The sequence below is a fragment of the Pangasianodon hypophthalmus genome, chromosome 13 (assembly GCF_027358585.1).
Source record: "Pangasianodon hypophthalmus isolate fPanHyp1 chromosome 13, fPanHyp1.pri, whole genome shotgun sequence".
NCBI lineage: Eukaryota > Metazoa > Chordata > Actinopteri > Siluriformes > Pangasiidae > Pangasianodon > Pangasianodon hypophthalmus.
In genome coordinates, this window is record NC_069722.1 from 15506315 (window position 1) to 15531347 (window position 25033).

General features: G+C 38.6%; 1 protein-coding gene across 1 annotated transcript in view; it reads left to right on the top strand.

Moving 5' to 3' along the window:
- LOC113528209 (serine/threonine-protein kinase/endoribonuclease IRE1) overlaps nucleotides 1–24748 on the top strand; it is a 28304-nt gene extending 3556 nt beyond the window's left edge. Inside the window, exons 2-22 of the mRNA XM_026916617.3 lie at nucleotides 4468–4588; nucleotides 6991–7024; nucleotides 7193–7265; nucleotides 7624–7696; nucleotides 9144–9266; nucleotides 10006–10107; nucleotides 11788–12049; nucleotides 13395–13473; nucleotides 15496–15661; nucleotides 16445–16560; nucleotides 16758–16946; nucleotides 17662–17920; nucleotides 18097–18187; nucleotides 18277–18466; nucleotides 18998–19097; nucleotides 20146–20345; nucleotides 21502–21649; nucleotides 21822–21949; nucleotides 22434–22557; nucleotides 22791–22858; nucleotides 23202–24748. Coding sequence (XP_026772418.3) covers nucleotides 4468–4588; nucleotides 6991–7024; nucleotides 7193–7265; nucleotides 7624–7696; nucleotides 9144–9266; nucleotides 10006–10107; nucleotides 11788–12049; nucleotides 13395–13473; nucleotides 15496–15661; nucleotides 16445–16560; nucleotides 16758–16946; nucleotides 17662–17920; nucleotides 18097–18187; nucleotides 18277–18466; nucleotides 18998–19097; nucleotides 20146–20345; nucleotides 21502–21649; nucleotides 21822–21949; nucleotides 22434–22557; nucleotides 22791–22858; nucleotides 23202–23597 — 3042 coding nt within the window. The 3' untranslated portion in view covers nucleotides 23598–24748. The remainder of the gene's footprint in view (nucleotides 1–4467; nucleotides 4589–6990; nucleotides 7025–7192; nucleotides 7266–7623; nucleotides 7697–9143; nucleotides 9267–10005; nucleotides 10108–11787; nucleotides 12050–13394; nucleotides 13474–15495; nucleotides 15662–16444; nucleotides 16561–16757; nucleotides 16947–17661; nucleotides 17921–18096; nucleotides 18188–18276; nucleotides 18467–18997; nucleotides 19098–20145; nucleotides 20346–21501; nucleotides 21650–21821; nucleotides 21950–22433; nucleotides 22558–22790; nucleotides 22859–23201) is intronic.
- Nucleotides 24749–25033: the final 285 nt, after the last annotated feature.

The window sequence follows — 25033 nt, forward strand, 5'->3', positions numbered from 1 at the left end:
CACTTTACCATTATTTGAAACGGTTTCCACTTCCCATTTTTTGACTTCTCTGTAGCTGAAGAGGAATCAGGACCTGCATTAATAAAACGTCTTTGAGCTTGGTGTTGTACTCGGATCAGAGAGCTGTTTCTGGATCAGTCAGGCACTATCTTACTGAGACAAATATGAACTAAGAGGGATCCAAGCTTGCCTAAGTCTTAAATATTGGGGCAGGGCTTGCTAATTACAAGCTCCATAAAGCCTCCAGCACCCAAGCATTGTGCTAAATTAGTGGGTGTATGCACCATGTTGAGAAAGCCTGTTTCAGTACAGTATAAAAAATCTGCCGGATGTTCCATGCTATCCAATGTGTGCAGTATTACACAACAAGGTTACGCAAAGTCTTCCCCAGCATGTTAAAAATGCTTCACAGTATGGAGATCATCAGAGTGAGGCCCTGGGCTTCCTTCAGTTTTGACATCAATTTGACATCAACGTCAGTGAGAGCTGTGGGACTTGCAGGTGCTTCTCTGTTTCTCTGCTTCTCTGTTCTTCAGAAAGTGAGAATTCATCTTTTTCAGTAGGGGAGGAGTGAATAAATTATGACCTCTCTGCAAAGTGTCTTTGGGTCTGTGTGAGGCGAGTGGAGTGGGAAAGTGTGCAGGTGTATGTTGTTCGCACAGCCATAACACCAAATCTAGAGAAGTGGAACAAAGCGTGTTTTTTCATTTCACCAGCTATACAAATATTGACACATGAATGAGTTGACTGTTTTGTATATATTTGTATATTATGTACAGTTGGGGTCATAAGTTTACATATGCCTTGTAGAATCTGCAAAATGTTAATAATTATAAAAAAAAAAAAAAAAAAAAAAAAGAGTGATTATAAAACCATTTTGGTTTTACTTAGTACTGCCCTGAATAAACTATTTCGTCTAACAGATGTTTATATATATTCGACAAGACACAATAATAACTGAATTTACACAAATGAACCAGTTCAAAAGTTTACATACACTTTTTTCTTAATACTGTGTTGTTACCTGGATGATCAATGACAGTTTTTATGTTTTGTGATAGTTGTACACGAGTCCTTTGTTTGTCATGAGCAGTTAAACTGCCCACTGTTCTTCAGAAAAATCCTCCAGGTCCTGCACATTTTATGTTTTTCCAGCATCTTCTGCATATCTGACCCCTTTCCATCAGTGGCTATATGTTGAGATCCATCTTTTCACACTGAGGACAACTGAGGGACTCGTACACAACTATTACAAAAGGTGCAAACATTCACGGATACTCAAGAAGGCAACACGCTACATTAAGAGCCAGGGGGTGTAAACTTTTGAAGAGGATGATTGGTGTAAATTGCTATTATTTTGTTTAAATATCTTATTTTTTCATTTGGTACTGCCATTCAGAAGCTACATAAGAGATTTACATGTTTCCCAGAAGACAAAATAATAACAATGTGCAGGATCTGGAGGATTTTTCTGAAAAACAGTGGGCAGTTTAACTGCTCAGGACAAACAATGGCCTCATGAACAACTACCACAAAACATAAAAACAGTGGTTGATCATCCAGGTAACAACAAACTTATGTAAACTTATGACCCCAGCTGTATTTGTACCACACTGTTGTTGAATTCTCAAATCAGATTGGTCATATATATTAATTATGTTAATGCACTCTTTTATAATATGTTATCGTTTCCATAATAATAATAATAATAATAATAATAATATGTTTTATTTATATAGCGCCTTTCCACAGCTCAAGGACACTTTACATTCCAAAAACTTTCAGAGGGAATTGTATGGCGGACGCGCCACATACACTGATTTATAAACGTGTGTAATTGTTGAAATGGTGACATTTTCTGTGAGGAGTCTCCAGTGTCAGCGCTTTGTAAGAGTTAGAGGTAAAGCTGTAACTTTAAGTTTTCTGACACAGGAAAGTCTTCAGGGCGATGTGCTTTGTGGTGTCTTGGTAGCATGACAAGAAGCATTTTTGTCTTTTTAACTTCAAGAGAGGTAAAAAGAGAGTCTGGTAAAGGGATGACTGTTTATAGCTGTTAATTTAAGTGACTACTTGAATTAGCTTGTTTTGCGGATGTTCCACAGCCTTAAGCGTAACTATAAACCGAAGTACAACATGTCATTCTTTAATTAATAAGAATTGTTAGCGCTGGCAAATTACTGTGGGATAAGAAGAATAAAACACTTCAGGGCGTCACATCACCCTGACATTGATTCTTTTCTATAATAGCATGCCCTTTTGTGTTTTATCCCTTAAATAGCCTATAGTATTTATACCTATGAAGTAGGGACACTGAGCCAGAGAGACGGTTGTTTCCCCAGGACCTGTCAGCTTTCTGTTGTTCCTGGTTCAAAGAGGAACTTAGTCCTTTGAATCATAAATTGTGCTTTGTGTTTTGTTGACCAGAAACTCTTTGGCTTCTCTTAAAAATGTGCTTCACACAGAAATGCTGCTATAGCCTTGTATGATATACATGGTTTTTGGTATATCATTATTGAATTAGAGAAGCTGCTAGAATTTTCAAGTGACGTATTATGAATGGGAGCATTTTGTTATCTTCTTTGTTCATCTTACTCTAACTCTGTTTCAGCTGAGTACTTTCTTTTTCATGCTGTAAAAGCATATGAGGTCACTCCTCCTGACTAGTCCCCAGTTGGTTTACATTGTTGGGGTTTTTTTGTTGAAATGTTTCTTAAGAGTTGATTGAGGATGAGTCAGCTTCAGATTCAACTTTTAAACCATATATTTCCCTGTGAAAGGGAATTGGATCACAGCTGTAGCTCCTTACCTGCAGGGTTTCCATCACAGACCTCCCCACTCATCTGCTTCACATGTTTAAGATGTGTAAGTCTGAGGGCTGTTGCAGGTGGATATTAGGAAGCAGAGACTGGGGAACTGGGAACATTCTGCAATTCTGCCACTCCACCCTTCTGCTGGGCCTCAGTGCCAAAAGCACAGAATGAATCAGGCGTATCGGTTAACACGGGCATTTAATATGTACGCCACTTGCTTTGTCTGGCCCAAACCTGGCCTGTTAAAAGCTGCCTGATACATTTACTACAGGCTACGCTTTTCCTTTCTTATCTCTCGTTCATTTTAGTCTTTTACTTTACTTCCTTTCCCTTCCCGTACTTGGCTGGTTAAAGGCTGAATGAAAAACACTCTATGCATCATTGTTTCTTTTGTCTTTCTTCGTCCCATCATCGCTTTCTCTCAGGTGATTCTTTTGTCTAACAGATGTCCAGATAAGCCAAATGTACTCCATCATGTCTTTTATTTTGACCATGTCCAGTTTCCCCCATGAGGGCCAGTTAGAGAAAACTTGGAAGGATTGACATCCACATGGGCCTGAAAGCTACTCAGCCCACACAGCACATGGGCTACAAAAGCTCCCAAACTGATTTCATCTTTTTTATTTTTTATTTATTTTTTATTTATTTTTTTTATTTTAGTGCTTTAACCAGAACTATTGCTTCGTTGTTGTTCACAGCCAGTGCATTCCACCCAGCCCGTTCACTGAAGTCACCACTATATGGGCTTAGCACAGGGCTAAGACTGTCAGTCTAGTCTATTTTATGCAATTAATTCCCTCGAGAGCCTTTCACATGCCATGCGTGATTCATTATCTTAAACATTGTATAATCCAGAGATATGTTACAGTCTCAGTCAAGGACATTCTAGATGTCTCTACTTTACTAATGTCGTTTATTTATATCCAATATCGATTTTATATATATATATATATATATATATATATATATATATATATATATATATATATATAACTTCAGTCTGTTGTTTCACTTCCTGCTAGTGTCAGTGTTCTGCCTGGCTCCATCTGATAACTGCAGTTTAGAATCATGTGTAGATAAGTATGTGGTGGCCTAGGACAACCCTTCATATGATGAAATTTAGACATTTCTACCCCTGCTTCTGAAAACTACGCTTACTGAAATATGTTATTTCTTTTGCATGTTTTGCATCTCATTCACATTTAAAAATCATTTTAAAATCAAGTTACCCCTGAAAATAAAATATGGAGAAAATCTCATTTAAAGATTCCTTTGTGACTGCAGTACAGGAGCATCATGGACAGTTTGACAGCTGGCATCTGAATACAAGCTGAATTGAGCAGGCTTTTTTTTAAATGTCTGTTTCACTAGGACATAGCTGTCCAACAACATGGTCCAAGCACTTCTAGTCAATTTTTTTTTTTTGGTTCCTTTTCCAGCATACCCTTTGTGGGAAGATGAAAATCTAAATAAAATAATTTCCCTATTGTTTTGGTGAAACACATTTATGGTTTCTGAAAGTTGAGGGCAAAACCCAATTTTGGCCCAAACCTGATCCCCCCCAAATTCCACCAAAGAAATATCTGATGTGTTGCCAAATATATATTTAAGTAATAAATGCATATATATATTTTTTGGTATTTTCTCTGTTCTGCAGGGCCACTGCAGTCGCAGCAGCGTCTCCCTGCCTGAGAGTTTACTCTTTGTTTCCACTCTGGATGGAAACCTGCACGCCGTCAGCAAGCGCTCTGGCTCTATTAAATGGACACTTAAGGAAGGTAAGCACACGCTGACCAATTAGAATTGATGCTTTTAGTCTTTTCCTGCCCTCTGCTTTAACAATGTACAAAATAACTTGCGATACCTAGAGTACATGAGTTGGCAAAAGGAGGAGGGTGTACCAGAAAGCAGAAGTTTCAGTTGAAACACTGATTTGTAGCAGGAACAATGTAATTGGTGCGGTTCTTTGGCAATTTGCACTGTGAAATTTCTTCAAATTATGTTCAGTCATATTTTCTGAACTAGTTAGCTTTCTAACTGCCTAGCTCAACGGTGCAACCTGCAGAATGACTAGTCAAATATGAGGGAAAACCTAATTACAGTTCCTGATTTAATCTGCTAGTTTTTGGCTTCCAGGATTTACTGACAGTTAAATGCAGTTATCAGTTTATCTACTAGAGATTGATTCTTGGCATTGTTTCCCCAGTATGAGTAGTGCATACTGACCAGCTTTGTGCTACACTTCGAAAAAATATTTGTTGGACAAATGTAAGGTGGACTCTGAATGCCAAGTGTTCCAGGAAAAATGAACGTCATATTTCCAGCAAGTGGCTGTTCCCAGAAAATGTAATATTTGACGGCAATATGAAACCAATCAAGCTAATTGTACGTCTCAAAAAGCATCAGTCTGTTTTCACCCCTAATCATGAGAATGGTGTTGCTGTGAAGGCTTTACAGAGGTTATATTAGAAATGATAGTAATTTGTTTGCTTTAGGAAAATATTAAAAATCTGAACTTACTAATGGAGTCCTATTAATAAGACTGTTGGCTTGGATATTAGCAGTGTAATCAAATGAAAGTTTGTCAGCTTTTGTTTATTAAATTCAATTTTGTCATAAAACTTAATTCGAACATTGTGCTATTTGTTCTCGTGTGATACCTTTTATGCTGCGAAGTCTTCCCTCTTCTCAGTCCTACACATTTCCGGACACTTTTATTTACTGCGATTTTAATTGTCTTACCCCGTTTTGTGTAACCTTTGGTTGACTATCCAAACTTCCTGCCGTTGCTTCCATGAGTTACATCAATAACTCTGCTATAATCTCCTGCTTCAAGATAGTGCTTTGCCTCCTCAACATTTAAAGCCTCCTCGAGTATTGATTGTTGTTGCCTGCCATGGAGGACCCAGGACACCAAATCCTTTCCCAGAATATCTATTTTAGTGATAGCTGCTAGGATGTAAAGGGGAAAAAAAAAAAGATTTATGACTTTATTCCATTTCCTCAAGCTGGTCTTTGCTCCTCCATCTTAACCAACAGCCAGAAGCCGATAGAGATGCTGTCGTTCGGTAATAAAGTTGCTTATCATTCATGTATTATGTATGTGTTTTATCTGTTGGCCTATCTGGGTTGAAAAGTCATGGGTGGGCACTTTCACCTAAGAGCAGCAGTTTTAAGTGCATTTATTGCAGCAGTGAACTTTCCCAGGGCTCATTGCTGCAGCACCACCATCATGTATGTTCACCTTCTCCACTCACACATGTTCGCTGGTAATTATTAACCAGTAGGACACAAACAGCACGCTGTCGTCAAGGTCAGGCAGTGGAGTAGACGCTTGTCATGCCCATTTCCTTTCACTTTGTGAACACACTCAATATCCAGTTTTAACATGCATTAAAAATGAACCTATGCCCAACAGCTCCAGTTAGCATGTGTTAATTCCTTTCAGTAATGTGGTGTGGTGCAGTTGGTGTTTTAGACACTTGCGATGCGATGGAGCGTCTTAGAAACCAGCTGCACCAGCTTAGCAGGTCTCACCTGCTGCCCGAAGAAGCAGGAGGAGGTGTAATAATGCTGGAACCCCCAGACTTGCAGGGAGGACATGGTAGTTAGCAGGCCCTAAAATTCAGGGAGTGACCTTGTGCATTTGCGTTATCACCAGCCAGTGTTTGTGCAGTAGTGTCAGTGTGTACACATGTCATGAGCACGTGTACCCTTCCTATTATACTCACCCAGGTAGTTAAGCTGATTTGATGTATGTGTTGTATAATTTGTCATTACTTCCTAGTCACATTTTTGTGTACATTAGACAAAGAAAGACTGTCTGATTCTGTTATTAGCATTAAAAACGTAGCTGTTTATGTCTCTGGCCCTCTCCCTCTCTGTCTGCCTCTCTAAAATCTGTGTACCCTGCACATTTGGTGACTAGAGAGGTTCTGATTCTGATATTTGCGTTCAAAAACTTAGGTGCCACTGATAACTTTATCAGTGTGGCGACAGGATGAGAACAAAGTGTCAGTGTCGGAGCTCAGCAGTGTAAAGTGTTCAATACTTGCTCTATCTATTGTCCTTTGCCCCCCCAGATTGTTTATCTTTACGTAGCTGCTTGCTGACTTGAATACTACCATGATTATACAATTTACACATAACTGAAAAGCAGCTATGTCCTTTCCCCATGCAGATCCTGTTCTTCAGGTCCCAACCCATGTGGCTGAGTAAGTATTCTTCTGTTCTGTTTGTATGTTTGTGTTCGAGTAAGAATACAGGAACTATGCTGAAGTTGCTGAGCCAGCACGATTCTTCCTGTGTGCAATCTCATTTACAGTCATTTCCGCAGATTAAAAAAAAAACAAGTGCTTTTTTTATTTTTTATTTTTTTGCAGACCTGCATTTCTACCTGACCCTAATGATGGAAGCCTGTACTCACTAGGAGGGAAGAACAATGAGGGACTGACGGTGAGCAAGCGAGAGAGAGAATTGACAGAAAACACTTCCTTGTTCTGAGGAAAGCTAAAAGCTGTAGTGGTAAAATGTTACTTTAATCGTAGGGGCTTTTAGGAACTTCTAGTTTTCTTATGTAGTTTCATAAGCTGAAATGAAACTGTGATGCTGTCATTGACATAATTTCTCATCAGTTGGACCTGCCCATTGACATTTAGTTTTTGGGGCCTGTCCATATCTTCCACATAAGATCATTATCTTATGTGGAAGATATGGACAGGCCCCAAAAACTAAATGTCAATGAGCAGGTCCAACTGATGAGAAATTATGTTTTGCATGAATATTGGAGGGAGCTGTTTATGTGTCATTACAGAAACTGCCCTTCACCATTCCTGAGCTGGTCCAGGCTTCCCCTTGCCGCAGTTCTGATGGAATCCTTTACATGGGTGAGATGAGCATGTTTACTTTATAAATGCACATGACTGCACTGGTGTATCAGATTTTGCACCCCTAAATGAAATTCCTACGGTATCCTATCTTTCATTAAATTGGTTTGTTTAGAAAAATCCCCTGTTGTTAAGGTGAAAACTGACACCTGAACACTACTTTTGTAAGTAGAGCAGATCCACGTGGGCAGGCGGACTTGAAAAGAGGTTAAAATAAACATTCCTGTCAGCTATAGCCCAAGGCTATCATTATTTGCCACCTGAGATGTAGGGGACATGCACAAGTAATATGCATGTGGTCAAAGTATTACTATTTCTTTTTTTGCTTGTGGCAGTGGGTTTCCCCCAGACATATAACCACAGCATTTGAGTTTATCCCTGTTTGACCATGTACCGTTCTCTTTTCTTCCCACTCCTGTCCCCAACATTTGCTTCTCAATCCTTTTATTTGATTATCCTATGCAGCTGGCATACTGTGTCACGCAGTTTTACTAAATAAATCTCAATGGCTTCAGACATTTTCTGTCGTTCCATGAACACGCTACTGTTAGAATAAGCAGCCATTATTCATAGAGGAGGGATGGGCAGGTTCTAAGCTTTAACTTTAAGGTTCTAAGTCTTAACTGTACTTAATCATAATCTCTTAGTTCAATATGGTCTAGACTAATCACTTCCCACCCCTCATTGTGCTTGTCTATGAGAAGGATCCAATCCACAATATGTAGTGGCTATTGTAGGGATCTACCATCTCATATACCAGTAACCACCCAAAGAGGATGTAAGGATAGTTTTCAGCTGATTAAGAAACCACCCCACAAACACTTTGAATTCTCAAATAGTTAATGATAGAATCTGTTTTGCATAGTCTGTGGTTAGGTCTTTCCACAGACAGCTTCACTACGTCAACCCCAGGAAGTCTACTTGGTTCCCTCATCAGTATCATTTTGACATATACACAAATTGTTTTGTCTATATTGTCTCATTTGTTTTTTTTTTCACCCCTGAGAAAATGTTGAAAGTTATTTTGGACTTAACACACAGGGATGAATTATGTCCTGATAAGACGGCGCTGGGGTCGATAATGTACATAGTAAAATCACACAATCTTTAACAAAGAAAAGGGCGCATATCATGAAGTAATGTTGTATGACATGTTTTCTGCATTTAAATTTCACTTTAATGCCATTCAACTATACTAGGAGAATAGGAGAGCAGCTGTGAAAAGGAGTCAAAATAGAAAATTACTCTGAAGAGGGAAGTCGTGCACATGGGGCTGTGGCTTTTTCTCCTGAGATGACCATGTTATTTGAGTTGACTGCTATTTTGCTATGTACTGCTCCATGTGAAGTCCAAAATGTTTATAGATGAGTACTTTGTAGCTAGTGCTGTGGCACAACCTGAACGTCATGTCCTCACATGTGCAAACTGCATGTTTCTGTTCTTCCAGGTAAAAAACAGGACGTGTGGTATGTGGTAGATCTGCTGACAGGAGAAAAGCAGCAGACTCTCACCTCCTCTTTTGCTGAGACACTGTGCGCATCGTCGTCGCTACTTTACCTAGGTCGCACAGGTGAGATCAGGGCCATATGTCTTGTCACACAATCTTTAAATGCATCACAAATTCAATTTAATTTCAATCCAGGTTTATTTTAACCATAGACATGGTGACAGCAGCTTTACAGAAGTCAGGCTGTAGATATAAATACATAATGAGCAAGCTAGAGGCAAGGAAAAATTTCCTGAGGCTGCATGAGGAAGAAACCTTGATAGCCGTCCATCCTCTTCTGGGTGACAACGGATAGTGGGATTATAAATCACTATAACTTACTGTAAATCATTACAGTTGAAGAGTAAAGGCAAGACAGTACTGTGTTGAGTGGATGTTCAGTATGAACATGTTGTTAATAGGAGTCCTGAGATGAGCACAGGACAGTCTTAATGTTTACAGCAGCAGTTCTTTCGTGCAAGTCTACAGTATCCAGGTGAGATTATCTGCTCAAGAAATGTTAGGTCTCTATTGGGGAGTAAAAATCTTTACTGTAACATGAGACCTTAATAACCAGCACATAAAAGAAGGCTTTGTTGTACAGAGATGGTGTGTCCATATCCATGTTGTATCACCATTATACAGAACTGGATTTCTCAGTCACTGAATATTACAATATCTGTTCTTCCCTCAGGAAGTCATTAATAGAACCCAGTGTCTTCTGATATTATGTATGAACATTGAGCAAGTGACTGTACTGTGGCCTTATTTCTTGTTCTTCTCTCTCTCCCTCTCTCTTTTTTTTTTTTTTTAATAATAAAAGAGTACACTATCACCATGTATGACACCAAGAGCCGAGAACTGCGGTGGAACGCCACTTACTCTGATTATGCATCCACACTTCCGGATGATGATACCAAATACAGTGAGTTACTTTTTTCCTCATCTTTTACCTTGTAGGTTGGCATGTACAGTATGATACTGGATTCATCTGATTTGCATAAATAGTTCCATTAAGTACATCATGTACAGTACAGTAAATGCTTTTCTTTGCATGTCCTTGTGTGATAACCCTGGTGGATGGGGTGGGTAATGAGGACACAGGAGGCAGGGGAAGGAGAAAGGTCCTTTTTTTTTTTTATTATTAATGGGTGCTTTCCAGAGCACGCAAACACACACAATACAATACAAACCAAAACAAAATCAATCACAGAGTCCTGCTGTTCAATTTCAGCTCAGGTCTGGGCAGGTACAGTCAGCTCAGTCTCTCTCTGACATCTGGCAGCCTACCGAGGAGGGAATAAATAAATAGGCTGCCTTAAACCACACACAGACGAGACACTTATTCATTACCTGCTCTTTCTCCGTGACTCCTTCTCCATTTTACAGCCAGCAAGTGATCACGACCCGCTCCTACACTTCTAGCTTGGAAGTACAGCTGGGCAATATGGCTAAAAATGTTACCACGATATATTTTTCTACTTTATTTCAATTTAGCACAACATAGAATAAATCAAATGTTCATTCTGTTTAAAATATTGAAAAAAAAAAACTTAATTCATATTTGTTATTTTATTTATTATCAGAACATGATATACAGTGTATGCACACGGTGTACAAAAAATATCTGCCAAGACTTATGACAGCATGCTTAGTTTTGTGCATTCTGTAAGTGTGGACATATAATAAATTCTTTAGTTCTCCCACTGGGGAGGTGAAAGCTCCAGTATGCTGCCTAGATTCTTGTTTTGGTTGCGTAGGTGGCTAGGCTAAAAAGTGGTACCCGACTCGGTGTAATTAACTAGTTCACTACGTTAACTAGTTATCTAGTGCATTAATACGGACTAAGGGAAACAAACATGTATATTAAATCCCAGGGAGTGGATGAGTTTATGTATCCATATGCATCTTTTAAAACAAAATTGTGGATTTCTTTACTCATGTCACACACATTATTTGAGTCTTTTTTTTAGCGTCTTTATTTTTTTATTGTTATGTTTGAATGCCTGGTGACTGCGTGGAGTAAGCGTGCATTTTATAACAGCTTTGCTCTCCACTTTATTTTGTTAAATTTCACTGGTATTTCCACATACGTATGTTCCTGAAATCAGCCATCTTTTTATGCTAATTGATCTGCCTAGTTCTGTGGAAATGTATGACCATTACCACAGACCTGCATTTCCTTCCTAGCCGGTTGGTGAAAATATCTGATCTGTTTCACAGTTACTGATGGTAGATGTTAATAAATTCAAACTCTTGTGTTTTCAGTCTACCAAACCAGCTAAAATTGTATATTTCTTAATGGAAAAAGATGTGATATTTATACTGTACATGCTTGTACACAAAAGCAACTTTGTAGCTTGTCCCTGAAGTTGTTTAAAATTGTTCCTCCAAGTGGGCCATGCTTGTCAGTAACCTAGAACAGAAAGAAGTGACAAAATTAATGCAGCAACGGTGATTCTTTAAAAAAAAAAAAAAAAATCTGCTTTAATTTTGTTATACATAATGGTGTAATTCTGAAGAATTGGCAAATCTTGTAATCTTGCTCTAGCATAATACAATAAGATACTGTAAGTTATTAATTTCTAAAAAATTTTATCTACAGAGATGGCCCACTTTGTTTCAAATGGCGATGGCCTCGTTGTAACCGTAGACAGTGAGACAGGCGCAGTGCAGTGGGTGCAGAACTATGACTCTCCCGTGGTGGCTGTGTACATGTGGCAGCGTGAGGGCCTGCGCAAGGTGCCACACACCAACGTAGCCGTGGAGACACTGCGCTACCTCACCTTCACCTCAGGCCAGGTGGGACGTATCACGCAGTGGAAGTATCCTTTCCCTCAAGAGAGGAAGCTCGAGGACAAACTCATGTAAGCAGTTTCAGACATTCACTCACTTCTTGAAATGATTTGAAGCTAGATTCCATTAGATATTTCTTTTTTTTTTTTTTTTGGTTCCTAATTGATCTGAGTGGAAAGGACATACATTTTCCTTGAAGAGCCTCAGTGATTCAATGCAGTGTTCAATGGCCGCCCTATTTCTGGCTCTTTTACTCTGTGGTATGCAGTGTTGGAATGTTTAAAGTGCTTTGTATTCCATAGGTAAGTAATAAAACACTTTGGGTTGTGCTGTTATGGGAGAAAAATAAACGATGAGTTGGTGTTATACATTACCACCCCAAGTTGATTATTTTCCAAGAACAGCACATCCCAAAGTGTTTTATTCCTCTTATACCAAGGAAATTTGACAGCAGTTTTTTTTTTTTTTAAATTAATTAACAAACAACACATCATACTTTTTTTTTTTTTTTTTTTAATTTAAATTTAACACAATCTACATTTAATGTTCTGGATCATCGACAAAGTTAGTTCCTGTTATCACTTATAACAGCTATAAACAGTCATCCCCTCATCAGCCTCTTTTTCATTTCTGTTAAAAATAATAAGACAAAAAACACAGCTCGTCCTGTAACCAAGAAACCAGAAAACCTGCTTGACTCTGTATAGTCTCCTTACAGAAACCTTCACAATATCAAAGATTAATGTTTTCAATGGGGTCAGTGTTTTTTCTTTGTTGAATAACAGTATGTTTTTATCCATTTATTAGTAGTCTTAGATTATATGGAGTGTCAGCCATACAATTTCCTGTGAATAAGCTGTTGCTACAGAAACAATAACCTGTCAGAACAAGTCACATTAATATAAAACTGTGATTTACCCCACAGTCGGAACAACTGTCAGAGCTGAGGTTACAGAAAACTAAACAACGCCCGTCAACCACCCTGTGGCATAAGAGATTATAGAGGCCTCTTTCCGTTAAATGCCCATGAAAGGCTTTAGTAATCTGGGTAATTTTGAAATAGTGAAACTGACTGGATTTGTGGTATAATCTTCAAGACATTTCAACACTCTGCACTGAACTAATGATGAGTGTACCACAAGCCCCATCATGAATCTTTTTAAAGTTGTAAGAACACATAACATGTTGCTCAATATTGAGGTTAATGCTCAAACATGCCATATGTGGTCATAGGTGGTTTAATATGAAATCCCAGGAAAGTTTTACATTCTGATTTGCATTAAATGTGCTTATAGCATAATTATACTTGTAACATTTTTAATGAAATGAATAGATAAGCCTTAGCTCACAGATTGTTTAATTGTTTAATGATTTTTTTTTCTCTCTCTCTCCCTCCCCTCCTCCCTTTCACCGTAGGTCCACCCTGTATGTGGGAAAGTACTCCACAAGCCTCTATGCATCTCCCTCTCTGGTGCATGATGGAGTTACTGTTGTGGTGAGTGAAACATATCAGGATTGTTCCATGGCAGTTTTTGGTAGGTCTGTGTTGTGTTTGTCAAGTTGAGCACTGCGACTCTAGACATACAATAACAGATGTGGGTAGTGAATATTTCTGCTAGTGCATAAGTGCCTGCTTATCTCAGATAGTCAGACTGACTGCGCCCTTGCTACAATGGGTCAGTAGTTTGGCTCTAGACCACATGGACTGTCTGCGGTGAGGCAGGTAGAAATTCACGTCCAGATTTCAGCAAGAGTTTTGACGTTAGAAATCAGAGAATATTCTAATTCTAATACAGCTGGACCAGTTCATTAGTGTTCTTGATACAAATATTGAATGGAGTGAAAAGCCTCACTAACAACCAGCTGAAGTATATGGTACTTTTACCATTTGTAATATTTATTTAAATATTTTTAAAATTTTGGCAGTTACAATCTCGCTGGCTGTCAGCATCTCTGTGTGTACACACTTCCATACGCTGTTTTTCAGTCCAAGAGGGAAACAAACTTTTTAAAACAGACACTTTCAGAGCAAAGTATATTCACTGGATTGAAAAAAGGTGTACCTTGCTCTCCGAATCCCATCTTTGCATTTTTAATAGCATGCTGTTTCCAGGCTGTTGTGTGTAGCTTTGTTACAACACCATTTTTACAATGTCACATAACAAACCACAGACCTTCATTTTTTTTTTCATTGTCAATCAAATGTTTTTTTTTTCTCTTAAATTAGTCCATTTTTTTGTTATGCAAATGGAAGGTTGTAGGGCTGCAACTCAGGATTATTTTGATAATTGAGTAATCTGTCATTTGTTTTTTTTGTTTTTTTTTTTTTTAAATGAATCGATTAGTTTTTTTATGTATTAAATGCAAAGTATTTTGAAATGATTTCTTTACAGCTTTTTAATCAACAGTACTATAGAAGTCTCTCTTAACTAGGCTTAATTAAATAACAGTTTACTATTAGGTTTTTTTCACTCTATCATTTTTTTCTCACACGGCACACTTCTTGCAACTGTGTGTCTGATCTGTATTTCAAGCCCTGGTTTATATACCAAACAGAAAAATTTAGAATAAAAGCAAAATAATAATGTTTTCGGGTTCACTTTTAGTTTTCAGTGCCCGAGTTTTCAACTCTCTTTAGGATCGACTTCGATGTGAACCAAAAGCAGGATGGAGACTTGAGAACATGACAGTCAAGACATATTAAAAATATATATTGTGTATGCTACGAATATACAATTGTTTATTGTCGCTGGTCACTGGTTCAGAAAAATAGTTTCTTCTTACAAGCTAATTGGTTCAAATAGCTTTGCTGCTTGCTGCCCAAAACATGACAAGAGTTGAGTTCTGAAGTGATGTTCATTTTCAACCTATTACGTTGTTATATAAACTACTCATTATTTGACCAAGGTGGTGCAAAATAATATTTTCTGATAGACTAGGAAAGTTAGATATATGACCATAAATATGCAATACAGCCAGAAAACCAGATAAGGAAAATTCAGTACAAGGCGGTTAATATGGAAGGTTCAAGCAGGGACATCACATTGCCACTGTTTCTCCCATTCCCACAAACGAATGATAATATTACTCACATTAAAACACAAGTTATGTCATGAGACCAGCAGGGTAGTGTACTGACAAGAGTTTCCATACTGTAGAGAAGGTTGTACTGTTTTCTCTGTGCTCTGCCATTTCATATCATACGTGTTTTTATGAAGTTATGTATCAAATTTTCTTGGAGGTGAAATTGGCTAGTTGTATAACTATACTGATCCTGATACTTTCTGCTTTGAGAACATGCTTCAATAACTAAAACTCTTATTTGCATAGTGAAGAATTGCATCATTGTCTCATTGCAACTCTAGTGAAAGCTATGGTCCAGGTAGTTATCTTTCTAAGCAAACCATCACTGGAAAGATAACGGCCATAAAGGGATATAGTGTACTATGAACAACACCTTCGCTGATGATAACAATATCATTCTTGTCAGCATTGTTTTTATTTGTGTTTCCCTCAGCCACGTGGTAGCACTTTTCCAATGTTGGAGGGTCCTAGTAGCCAGGAGGGCAATGTGGAGGAGGACCAAGAGTGTGTCATCACGCCCAGCACCAGTGTCAAATTCAATGCGGCCCTGAAGGAGCGGAACCGTGTCAACTACATGAGGAACTACCTCCTACTTATAGGTATCTTATATAATTACTGATGTTATTTATCTATTATATTATATATGTCAAAAGCTGGGAAGCAAGACTGCCTCTTGTTCAGTGATAGAAATCCTGTTAGCTGTTAACTTGATTTTATGGAGACGTCCATGTTCTTCCCCACTTTGTAGCTTGAATGTACCAAGGTTGAAAATGACACAGTTCAGAGCTCTGAACTTCCACTTTTGCTGCTCGTTAGCCCGTGCTTGCAAAGCCACCATTACGCCCTTGACACTAGAGGACAAAAACTTCAAACCACTGCAGCTGGCACTCCGGTCTGCAGATGGATGCAGTTGGAAATACATATTTTTTTACTTTTGGAAGCACTGGAAGCGTGTGATAAATTAGGGAGACGGCCAAGCTTTTTAAAAACGATCTCATTCCACTTGCTTCATGGCCACTTCTGATTGAATAACATGTAAAACATGCACTGGTAGTACAGGAAACGATGCCTAGTGTGAAAGCAGCCTTAGTCATTTAAATGGTTTCTGATTGTTTGCTTTATACCCCGGAGGCATGCTTGCAGAGTGCAGTGTGGTCATACTGCCCTCTGGTGGATGTACATGAAGGTTGTCTGTGTTTGTTCTTTTTTCTTGCTTGTTACTTCAGGTATGTGCCTATAATTACTGATGCATGCAGACAGCACTGTAAATGTTAGCACTGTAAGTTGTATTTAAATTAGTAGTGGAATTGAGTTCCTGGTTTTGCTTTCTATGTTAATTATAAGGCCCAACTTTATGAACATATTCTCTGACTTTTTTGTAGGTCATCACGAGACTCCGCCTGAGGCTCATAAGAAGATTCTGGAAAAATTTCCGGATGGTTTTCCTCGTCAGCACAGCAACGTCATCCCTCCTGCTACAGAGCAAACTATCGAGGAGGTGAGGATGGTGCCGTTGCTGGTTCAGCTAGCCTTTTTAAAGAACTTTCTTGCAGTTCCACTGGTTTGAAAGCCAAATCATTAGAATGGGATACTTCACATGGGAATGTGCATAAAAATAGTTGCCAGTAAAATTGCCAGGCATTTCCTTGTACAATCACTGATTCATTTTTCTTTTCCCCTGATATACTAAAACAGAAAGTGAATGAAAGTGGGATGGAGGACAGCAGCCCCTTGCCCCCTCCTGTCCATCCTCTCCAGGAAAAACAGCCTCGCCCACTCCGCTCTGAAGCACCTGTGGACTCCATACTCAAAGACATGGCCACCATTATCTTCAGCACTTTCCTCCTGGCTGGCTGGGTAGCCTTTATCATCACTTACCCCAAGGTAAAAAAAAAATGTTGGGACAGTATTTGAGAACATTGTTATTGGAAATTGCACATAGAACAGGTTAAAGTGTGTGATTAGACACAACATAATTGTGCACATTCACATATTAAACCATTCACCAAAATACTTAAAAAATTATTCATTAGTGTAGTTGTGTGTTGTGTGGACAGTAAGTAGACATAAACAGTTTTATTTGCAAGTGTCGTCTTCTGTGCCTTATTTTGGCAAGATTTAATGGCAGCATTCCACATATGCTAAAGGCTGCCAGATGTAGTTTGAAGGATATATGTAGTTGTATGTGAGGTGGCCCCTAAAACCTGTCAGATATCTCTGTGGCTGAATTCTGGAAAACAACCAAAAATGATGAAATGTGTGTCGACCAAAATTGAGCTATATTATAATTTGACATTTTCACATTAAGAAAACATTTTTATTTAGGTTACTTTCAAACCTTGCCTTGGCTGTTAGCCTGCAGAGATCATGTTGAGTAAGGAGGTAGTTTAACAATCGCAGCTTTAAATGCAGTCAGTCTGTTTGAACATGTCTAAAATCTTGATAGCATAGATACTTATGTCCCATAGTGGCATAGAGTTAATCAGTTTAATTTGTAATCAGATATTTTATTTTTTGTTTTAATATTTGATTCGTGGTAAAAAGTGCATGACAGAAAGAATGTGAAAATTACTTCATCACATGTCCTGTCTGCACACAGAGCATGCAGAAGCAACAGCAGCTGCAGCACCAACAGTTCCAGCGACAAATGGAAGAGAAGTTGGAGCTCCTACAGAAACAGCAGCTGCTTTTCCAGCCACCTGGCGACCTGCTGCCTGACGGTGATTTCCTGGAGGTGGCACGTGGCCGTGCTGAGAGCTCCGGCCAAAGCAGCGCTAATGCCACACCACGTGCTTCCAATCATTCCAACCTGTCTCATTCCGAACCAGGGGGTTCTGCAGCTGAGCATGACGATGGAGGTGAGCATGACTCTGCATTGCGTGCGTTTGAATGATCAGTCTTCTCCAAACACTTTAACTATCTTAAAAGAGCTTTGACATGTCTGAATATCAGTTAATGCTTTGACGTTACAGTCTTACAGTCTTTGATTTTTGTGATTTATCTGATTTTCTGGAATCTTGTTTCCTCTCTTCAGAGGACGAGTCCAGCATTGTTCGAGTTGGAAACATCACCTTTAATCCTAGGAATGTTCTGGGACATGGTGCCGAGGGCACCATCGTATACAGGTAATTTCTGATTATGATGTTTTCAGAAGTTTATACACAGAAGCCTTGTGTTTGATACTTAAAGGTAAATGTTTCTGCTTTTTTGTCAGGGGTCATTTTGATAACCGCCAAGTGGCAGTGAAGAGAATTCTCCCAGAATGCTTCAGCTTTGCAGACCGGGAGGTGCAGCTGCTGCGTGAGTCAGACGAGCACCCCAATGTCATCCGCTACTTTTGCACGGAGCGTGACCGCCAGTTCCAGTACATCGCTATAGAGCTGTGTAGCGCAACTCTGCAGGAGGTATAGTACACATTGCACTACTCTTACAGTGTCTATTTAAAGGGAATATTCTAAAAAAAAAAAAAAAAAAAAAATAGAACTGAAATCTTAAAGAATGTTTTGGGTTAGGTCATGACACAAGGGTGAGGTGCCAAACTTATGGACAAAATCTATGCTATAAGTAACACTGGAGTTAAACATATTCAGTAGACGATGTCTCACTATGCATATATACTGTATAAATGTATGTATGTATATATTTTTATATAACACTTATATAACGCAGCAGAGGACAGGCAGTGTTGCGCAGTAATTTGCTACTTATATAAATTGTGAATATTTTCATAGATATTATGTAGACTGGAAGAGCTCTGTCTCTCTCTCTCTCTGTCACCAAAATGTAACATAAAGATGTATTTTTTATCTGGCTACATGATCAGATATGTTAAAACTAAGTTAGATTAAAACTCTCTAGTATAACTCATCACTAGGTTCAAAGTTAGGTAACTTGTAATGTGTTTGCATAAATAAATGCTCTGTTTTTCTTGGCAGTACGTAGAGCAGAAGGATTTTAATCGCCATGGGCTGGAACCAGTGACCTTGCTGCAGCAAACCATGTCTGGACTGGCACATCTGCATTCACTCAATATAGGTATTCATAAAGCAAATCAAGCTGATTAATTAGTGCAGAGTTTTTCAAACCATATGCGTCAGTTCCATGTGTACGACTGCTCAAGTGTGCTATGGAGTTTTGTTCTAAGGGTAGGCGAGTTCCTTAAGTTGTTAAGTTGTTCCTTAAGTCAGCTGCGTACTTATAAATCTCAGAGAACATAAACTAGTAAATTGACCCTAGGTATGAATGTGTGTGTGCAAGGTGTCTTGCAATGGACTGGTATCCCATCCAGGGTGAATTCTGTTGCCTTGTGCCCAGTGTTCCTGGGATAGGCTCCAGATCAACTGCAGCCCTGACCAGGATAAAGCAGTTACTGAAGATGAATGAATGTATATACACTAAATGGCCAAAGTTTTGTGGACACCCGAACATCACAGCCATATGTGGGTCTTCCCTACGCCCCAGGCCTCCTCTCCTGAACTAACGGATGCTCATGGCTGGATGGGCAAATCCCCACAGCCACGTTCAAAATCTAGTGGAAAGCCTTCCCAGAAGCATGGAAGTTATTACAACAGCAAAGGGGGACTAAATCTGTTCAACAAACCCATATGGGTGTGATGGTCAGGTGTCCACAAACTTCTGGACATATAGTGTAGATGCCAAATACATTTACTGTAAACCTGGGAGAATAAGTGACTAAATAAAATATTAGTGCTGCTCCTTGTATGATCTTATGACATGCAGCATTGCTTTTATTATTAACCTGGTTTATTACTGTGAATTAAATTTTCTGGCATCTTGTGTTTTACTAATAATAATAATAATAATAATAATAATAATGTTAAAATAAAATTAAACTTGTAACAACTGGTATCATTTAAAAATCAGAAAAAAGTAAGATTCTATCTTGTTTTGCTATGAGTAATTTATTTTAATTTACATACAGTGTTTTACCATTTAAATACAATTTACTTTCAGATTTCCTAAGTGCCTTACGTGTGACCTGGAATTTTAATGTTTATGCAGGTGTGGTACAGAAAAAGTCTAGGTTTTACCTCCTTGAGACTCATGCTTTGTTTTTCTGTAGTTCACAGAGATCTGAAGCCACACAACATCCTGGTATCTATGCCGAATGCCCATGGGCGTGTTCGTGCCATGATCTCGGACTTTGGCCTGTGTAAGAAGCTGGCTGCAGGCAGACACAGTTTCAGCAGGAGGTCTGGTGTTCCTGGCACAGAGGGATGGATAGCGCCTGAAGTGCTTAGTGAAGATGCCAAGCACAACCCAGTGAGTGCTAGCAAATACATTTGAATATTGGCCAGAGAATTCTTTCAAACCATTACAGGTACCAAGTCTGTGGCATTAGTGGCAGTAAGCAGGCCAAGCACAACACATTGAGGACTGAGTGATGTGTGATGGAGCTTCTCATTAAACACATACATAAGAAATACTCCAGCATTTTTTTTTAACTTAATTTAGTGTACCTGTACTGTGAGTGATCAACAAAATCGAGAATACTGACACTAAAAATATAGAAAAGAAGTCCAGTCCATATCGCACCACAGGTGTGTCAGCTCACTTAATTTATAGACAATGTTGGGCCAGCTGAATTTGCAACACAGTTCACTTAATAATGTGATAGATGCAAGAAAAGTCACATATTTGTGTTTATTCTGATTACCCATAAGTATCATTATTTTACAGACACTTTTAGTTGCAGCTATATGACATGAGTATGCTTTTAAATAAAGTTCACAGTGCATAGAAAGTGGAAGTATGAGGTTGTTACCCAAAATGTTTGACCTTAAATAGATGGAGATTACTGTTACAGCATGTTGTTTGGTTTATATTTTATTTAAGTGTTTTATTCCTTTTATACCGCTTCTACCAAATTTCACGATCTATTACAAGATCAACACAACGTACATTTTACCAGTCTGCGTAACAAGTTGGATTCTGTTATCAGTCGGTCCCTAACCAGCCTCTCTTTTTCTCTCTTGAAGTTAATAAAACATACAAAAAAAAAAAACACATCTTGTCATATTGCTGAGAAAATACAGTACTGTCTGTCCTGATGTCTTTCCTGTGGTGAAAAACTTAGTTAAAGCTGTACTTCTGAATGATAGAGTTGACACTGACGAGTCCTTTCAAAAATGCCAAATAAATGTCTCTTCACAGAAAACTTTATCATATCGCTTATACACAATTTTTAGTCCATTTATGGTGAAGGTCCCTTTGTAAGTTGTTACTACAGAAACAATATCATAAGAGAATGAGCACATTAATATATACCTTGAAGCCAGAACTACAGACAGAGCTGCTGTTATAGAAAACTAATCAACACTTTCTGACCAATCAGAATTAAGCATTCAGGAGCACATTGGTATAAAGTCATGTAATGTAGTGAACGACTTCAGTCATCCATGGCTTTTCTCAATTCCAGACGTGCAAAGTGGACATCTTTTCTGCCGGCTGTGTGTTTTACTACGTGGTATCACAGGGCTGTCATCCATTTGGAAAGTCCCTGCAGCGGCAAGCCAACATTCTCCTGGGAGTCTATTCACTGGACCACTTGCAGCCAGACAAGCATGGTATGGCTATCATTTCCTCTGCATAACCCATTATCTTTGTTCATCAAAATGAACAAGAAGCCGTTATGATAAATTAGGATACATTCCGTACTCTTCAGACATACTCTTGTACACTAAACAAAGCAAATCGTGTTATAAGATTGCATTAAGAGATGAACTTGGTCTTTTGCAGAAGACATTGTGGCCATGAACCTGATAGAGCAGATGCTGAGTGTGGAGCCCGAGAAGAGGCCATCAGCAGAACGAGTGCTCAAACATCCCTTTTTCTGGAGCCTTGAAAAACAGCTGCAGTTCTTCCAGGTACTGAACAGCAAAACTAGTGCAATATTTTCTTCTCTTTAGGAATGTGATGAATAATTACACAAGGATTTTCAGTGGCACAACAGCAGGGTACATATGATTTCTTCTTGTAAGATATGTTACTAGATCAATGTTATTTTTTTTCTGTTTATCGAATTCATTCCACATTGCTCGTTTCTGTAGGAAAAAATAAGGAAATCAGATGGTATGTTGTTCCAGGCATCTTGAACTTGACATTGTTCTTCTGCAGATTTTGCCTCTTACTTTCATAAATTGTACGTTAGATGTTTAGTGAAAGGGTGAATTTTAGATGTTCAAACAATATTACGATGTAAAGGCCCATATTTAGCAATATACAGAATTTATAAGATTACTGATTGTTAATACAGAATCATATTTACACAGATCTGATGATATGAGTACTGATATTACATGGCGCTTAATGGAAAGTAAACCCAATGCATGACATGACTCTTATTCCTAGGACGTGAGTGACCGGATTGAGAAGGAGCCACTAGATGGACCAATCGTGAGGCAGTTGGAAAGAGGGGGGCGTGCCGTGGTGAAAGGAGACTGGAGGGAGCATATCACAGTGCCTTTACAAACGGGTGCGGGTTTGAGTTTAGGCATTTTATTACCTAGTTATACATGTTACTTTGTACTTCTTAAGCCTATGCACTGCTGTAATCTTGGTAAATTTATTACATATCAGGATATGAACTCATTGCAAAAATGTGTCTCTCCACAATGAGTCTTTAATAGACCTGTCGGTGCTGGTATTTGCAGAATATTTCCTGTGAAAATGTTTTATCGTAAACTTATCGTAGCACTTCTTTTACAGATCTCCGCAAATTTCGCTCCTACAAAGGCGGCTCTGTTCGAGATCTTCTGCGTGCCATGAGAAACAAGGCAAGTCTGCTGTTTTATGTGCATTTTGGAGACCTGCATTTACGTTGTTTACGTGTACAAACAAAAACAAGCAGAATAATTGTTTTCCTTTAGTTTATTGCTTTTTATCAACCCTGTATATAAATTATGTCAGTTTTAATATCAGCATAAAGGAATCTTTTAAAAATTCTTTCATGGCAAACATCACACAATTGAAAATGCTTAGCATTATTTTATTTGCGTAACATTTAATTATTTCCAACAGTAACTTTTATCAAGTTAACTTGTATTATCTCTTACATTAACACATTCATCTTAAGGAGTGTTGGCAAATTTAACTTGAAAATGCTCTTTTTTTCCACAGAAGCACCATTACCGTGAGTTACCTGAGGAGGTTCGGGAGACACTGGGCTCCATTCCAGATGACTTTATCTTCTACTTCACGTCCCGCTTTCCCCAGCTGCTGCTCCACACACATGTGGCCATGCGGTTGTGTGCCCATGAGCGCCCATTTCTGCCCTACTACCACAGCTCAGAGCTGCCTTCACGGACCATTACCACACAGCCTGAGCCCAAACCCCCAGAGCCAAGTCAAAAGGACCTATCTTCATTCACACATTCAGAACCCACAGAACTGCCATTAGACTCAGACTTTCCCCCACCATCAGATTCTCCAATACTGCCTGAACATACTCAACATGTGCAGCAGGAGCAAAATGCCTTCTCCATGCCATCCAGACAAGAAGATACCGCGCTGTAGACGAAAGGGGTCGGTGGATTTGCTATTCTGAATGGACACATCTCTCTGAGTTGGTGCAGTCCAGGTCTGCAGTGCCTGAGCTGTGTTACTTACATGAGGTGCCATCCCATATCAAAGTGCCTTACCCGTTTAAGACAAAATGGCTCTTTTCAGAGCTGCCTAGTTCCTGGTGAAGCTAGGCTAGTCTGGATTTGATCCTGTTATTTGGACCATGGTATTATATTAAGAAGCTGAAGGTTTTTTTTATTATTATTATTGCAACTCTTTTGTAAAGGCTGAAAACTGTGATGCTTGCACACGCATGAGGCAAGGACTATTTGTATTGAACTCTTAAAGTTGTCAAGAGTAATTCTACTGTGCAATGTCAGTGAAACTCAGTCAGAGACCTTGCTGTCAAATATATATATATATATTTTTGTACATATCTTAATTGGTGATAATCCGTCAGCGTGGCCAGTGTGCCTTTTTAATCTCGCTGTTCTGTGTCTTGGCTGTGTGAAGTCAGAGGGGGGATAACTGTTCCTGCCTGTTGCTATGCTGCTGCTGACCTCAATTGTATCCAAAGGGAACTGGAATATTCATGTTATGATATTCATTTCCGTTTTTATCATCATAGCTTTTATCATCAGTTGTCATTGCAAATTATGTTGTACAGTTTATATGTCGACACATTACATAATTGATATAAACAAAATCAAATGTAATTTTTAATTTTATCTATGGCTGTTAAAACATTTTAGACAGAAATTTTAATAGGTGACATTTGCAAAAACAATTATCAGGCCTGAAGAATATAGATCACATATCATAAATTGAGTCAAGTAGTCAGATTAGTTCTCATTCTCTCCCCTGCCATTGAATGTATGCACACTTGGGCCACTTTCAAGCACAGATTAAATGAATGCAGGTCCAAATTTAATTGTAGACCATATTCTCCCGGTTTTAATGCATTAAATGGGAACAATAGCCACACATTTAACTTTATATGTAGAAATTTGTTTGTGAATGTCCATGAGGGGCATATTAATTTATTTAATTTTCTTTATTTTCAACAAGTTGAAAAAATTCCAAGAACATGATTTAATCTTTTTTTTATTGTTAAAAGCTGCTATTGTACAATGCTAAACTCCTAATAAAGCATTACAACCTAATGTCTGAAACAGTGCAACTCTGGCTATATAGTCATGGGAAAAAAAAAGTACACCCTCCTTCAGTTCTACGTTTTTATTGATCAGGACCTAAATAACAATTGTGTGGTCCTTACTGTAAACAAGCAAATAACCTCAGGTAACAACAGAAAGAACACAACAGATTTCAATATGTAGTCATTTTCCCCAAAAAGTAAACCAACATTCAGAAACCAGGTGGGAAAGAATACTTATACCCTTCCTACTTCCACAATTAACAGAGTAATTAGCAGCCAGATGTTACTAACA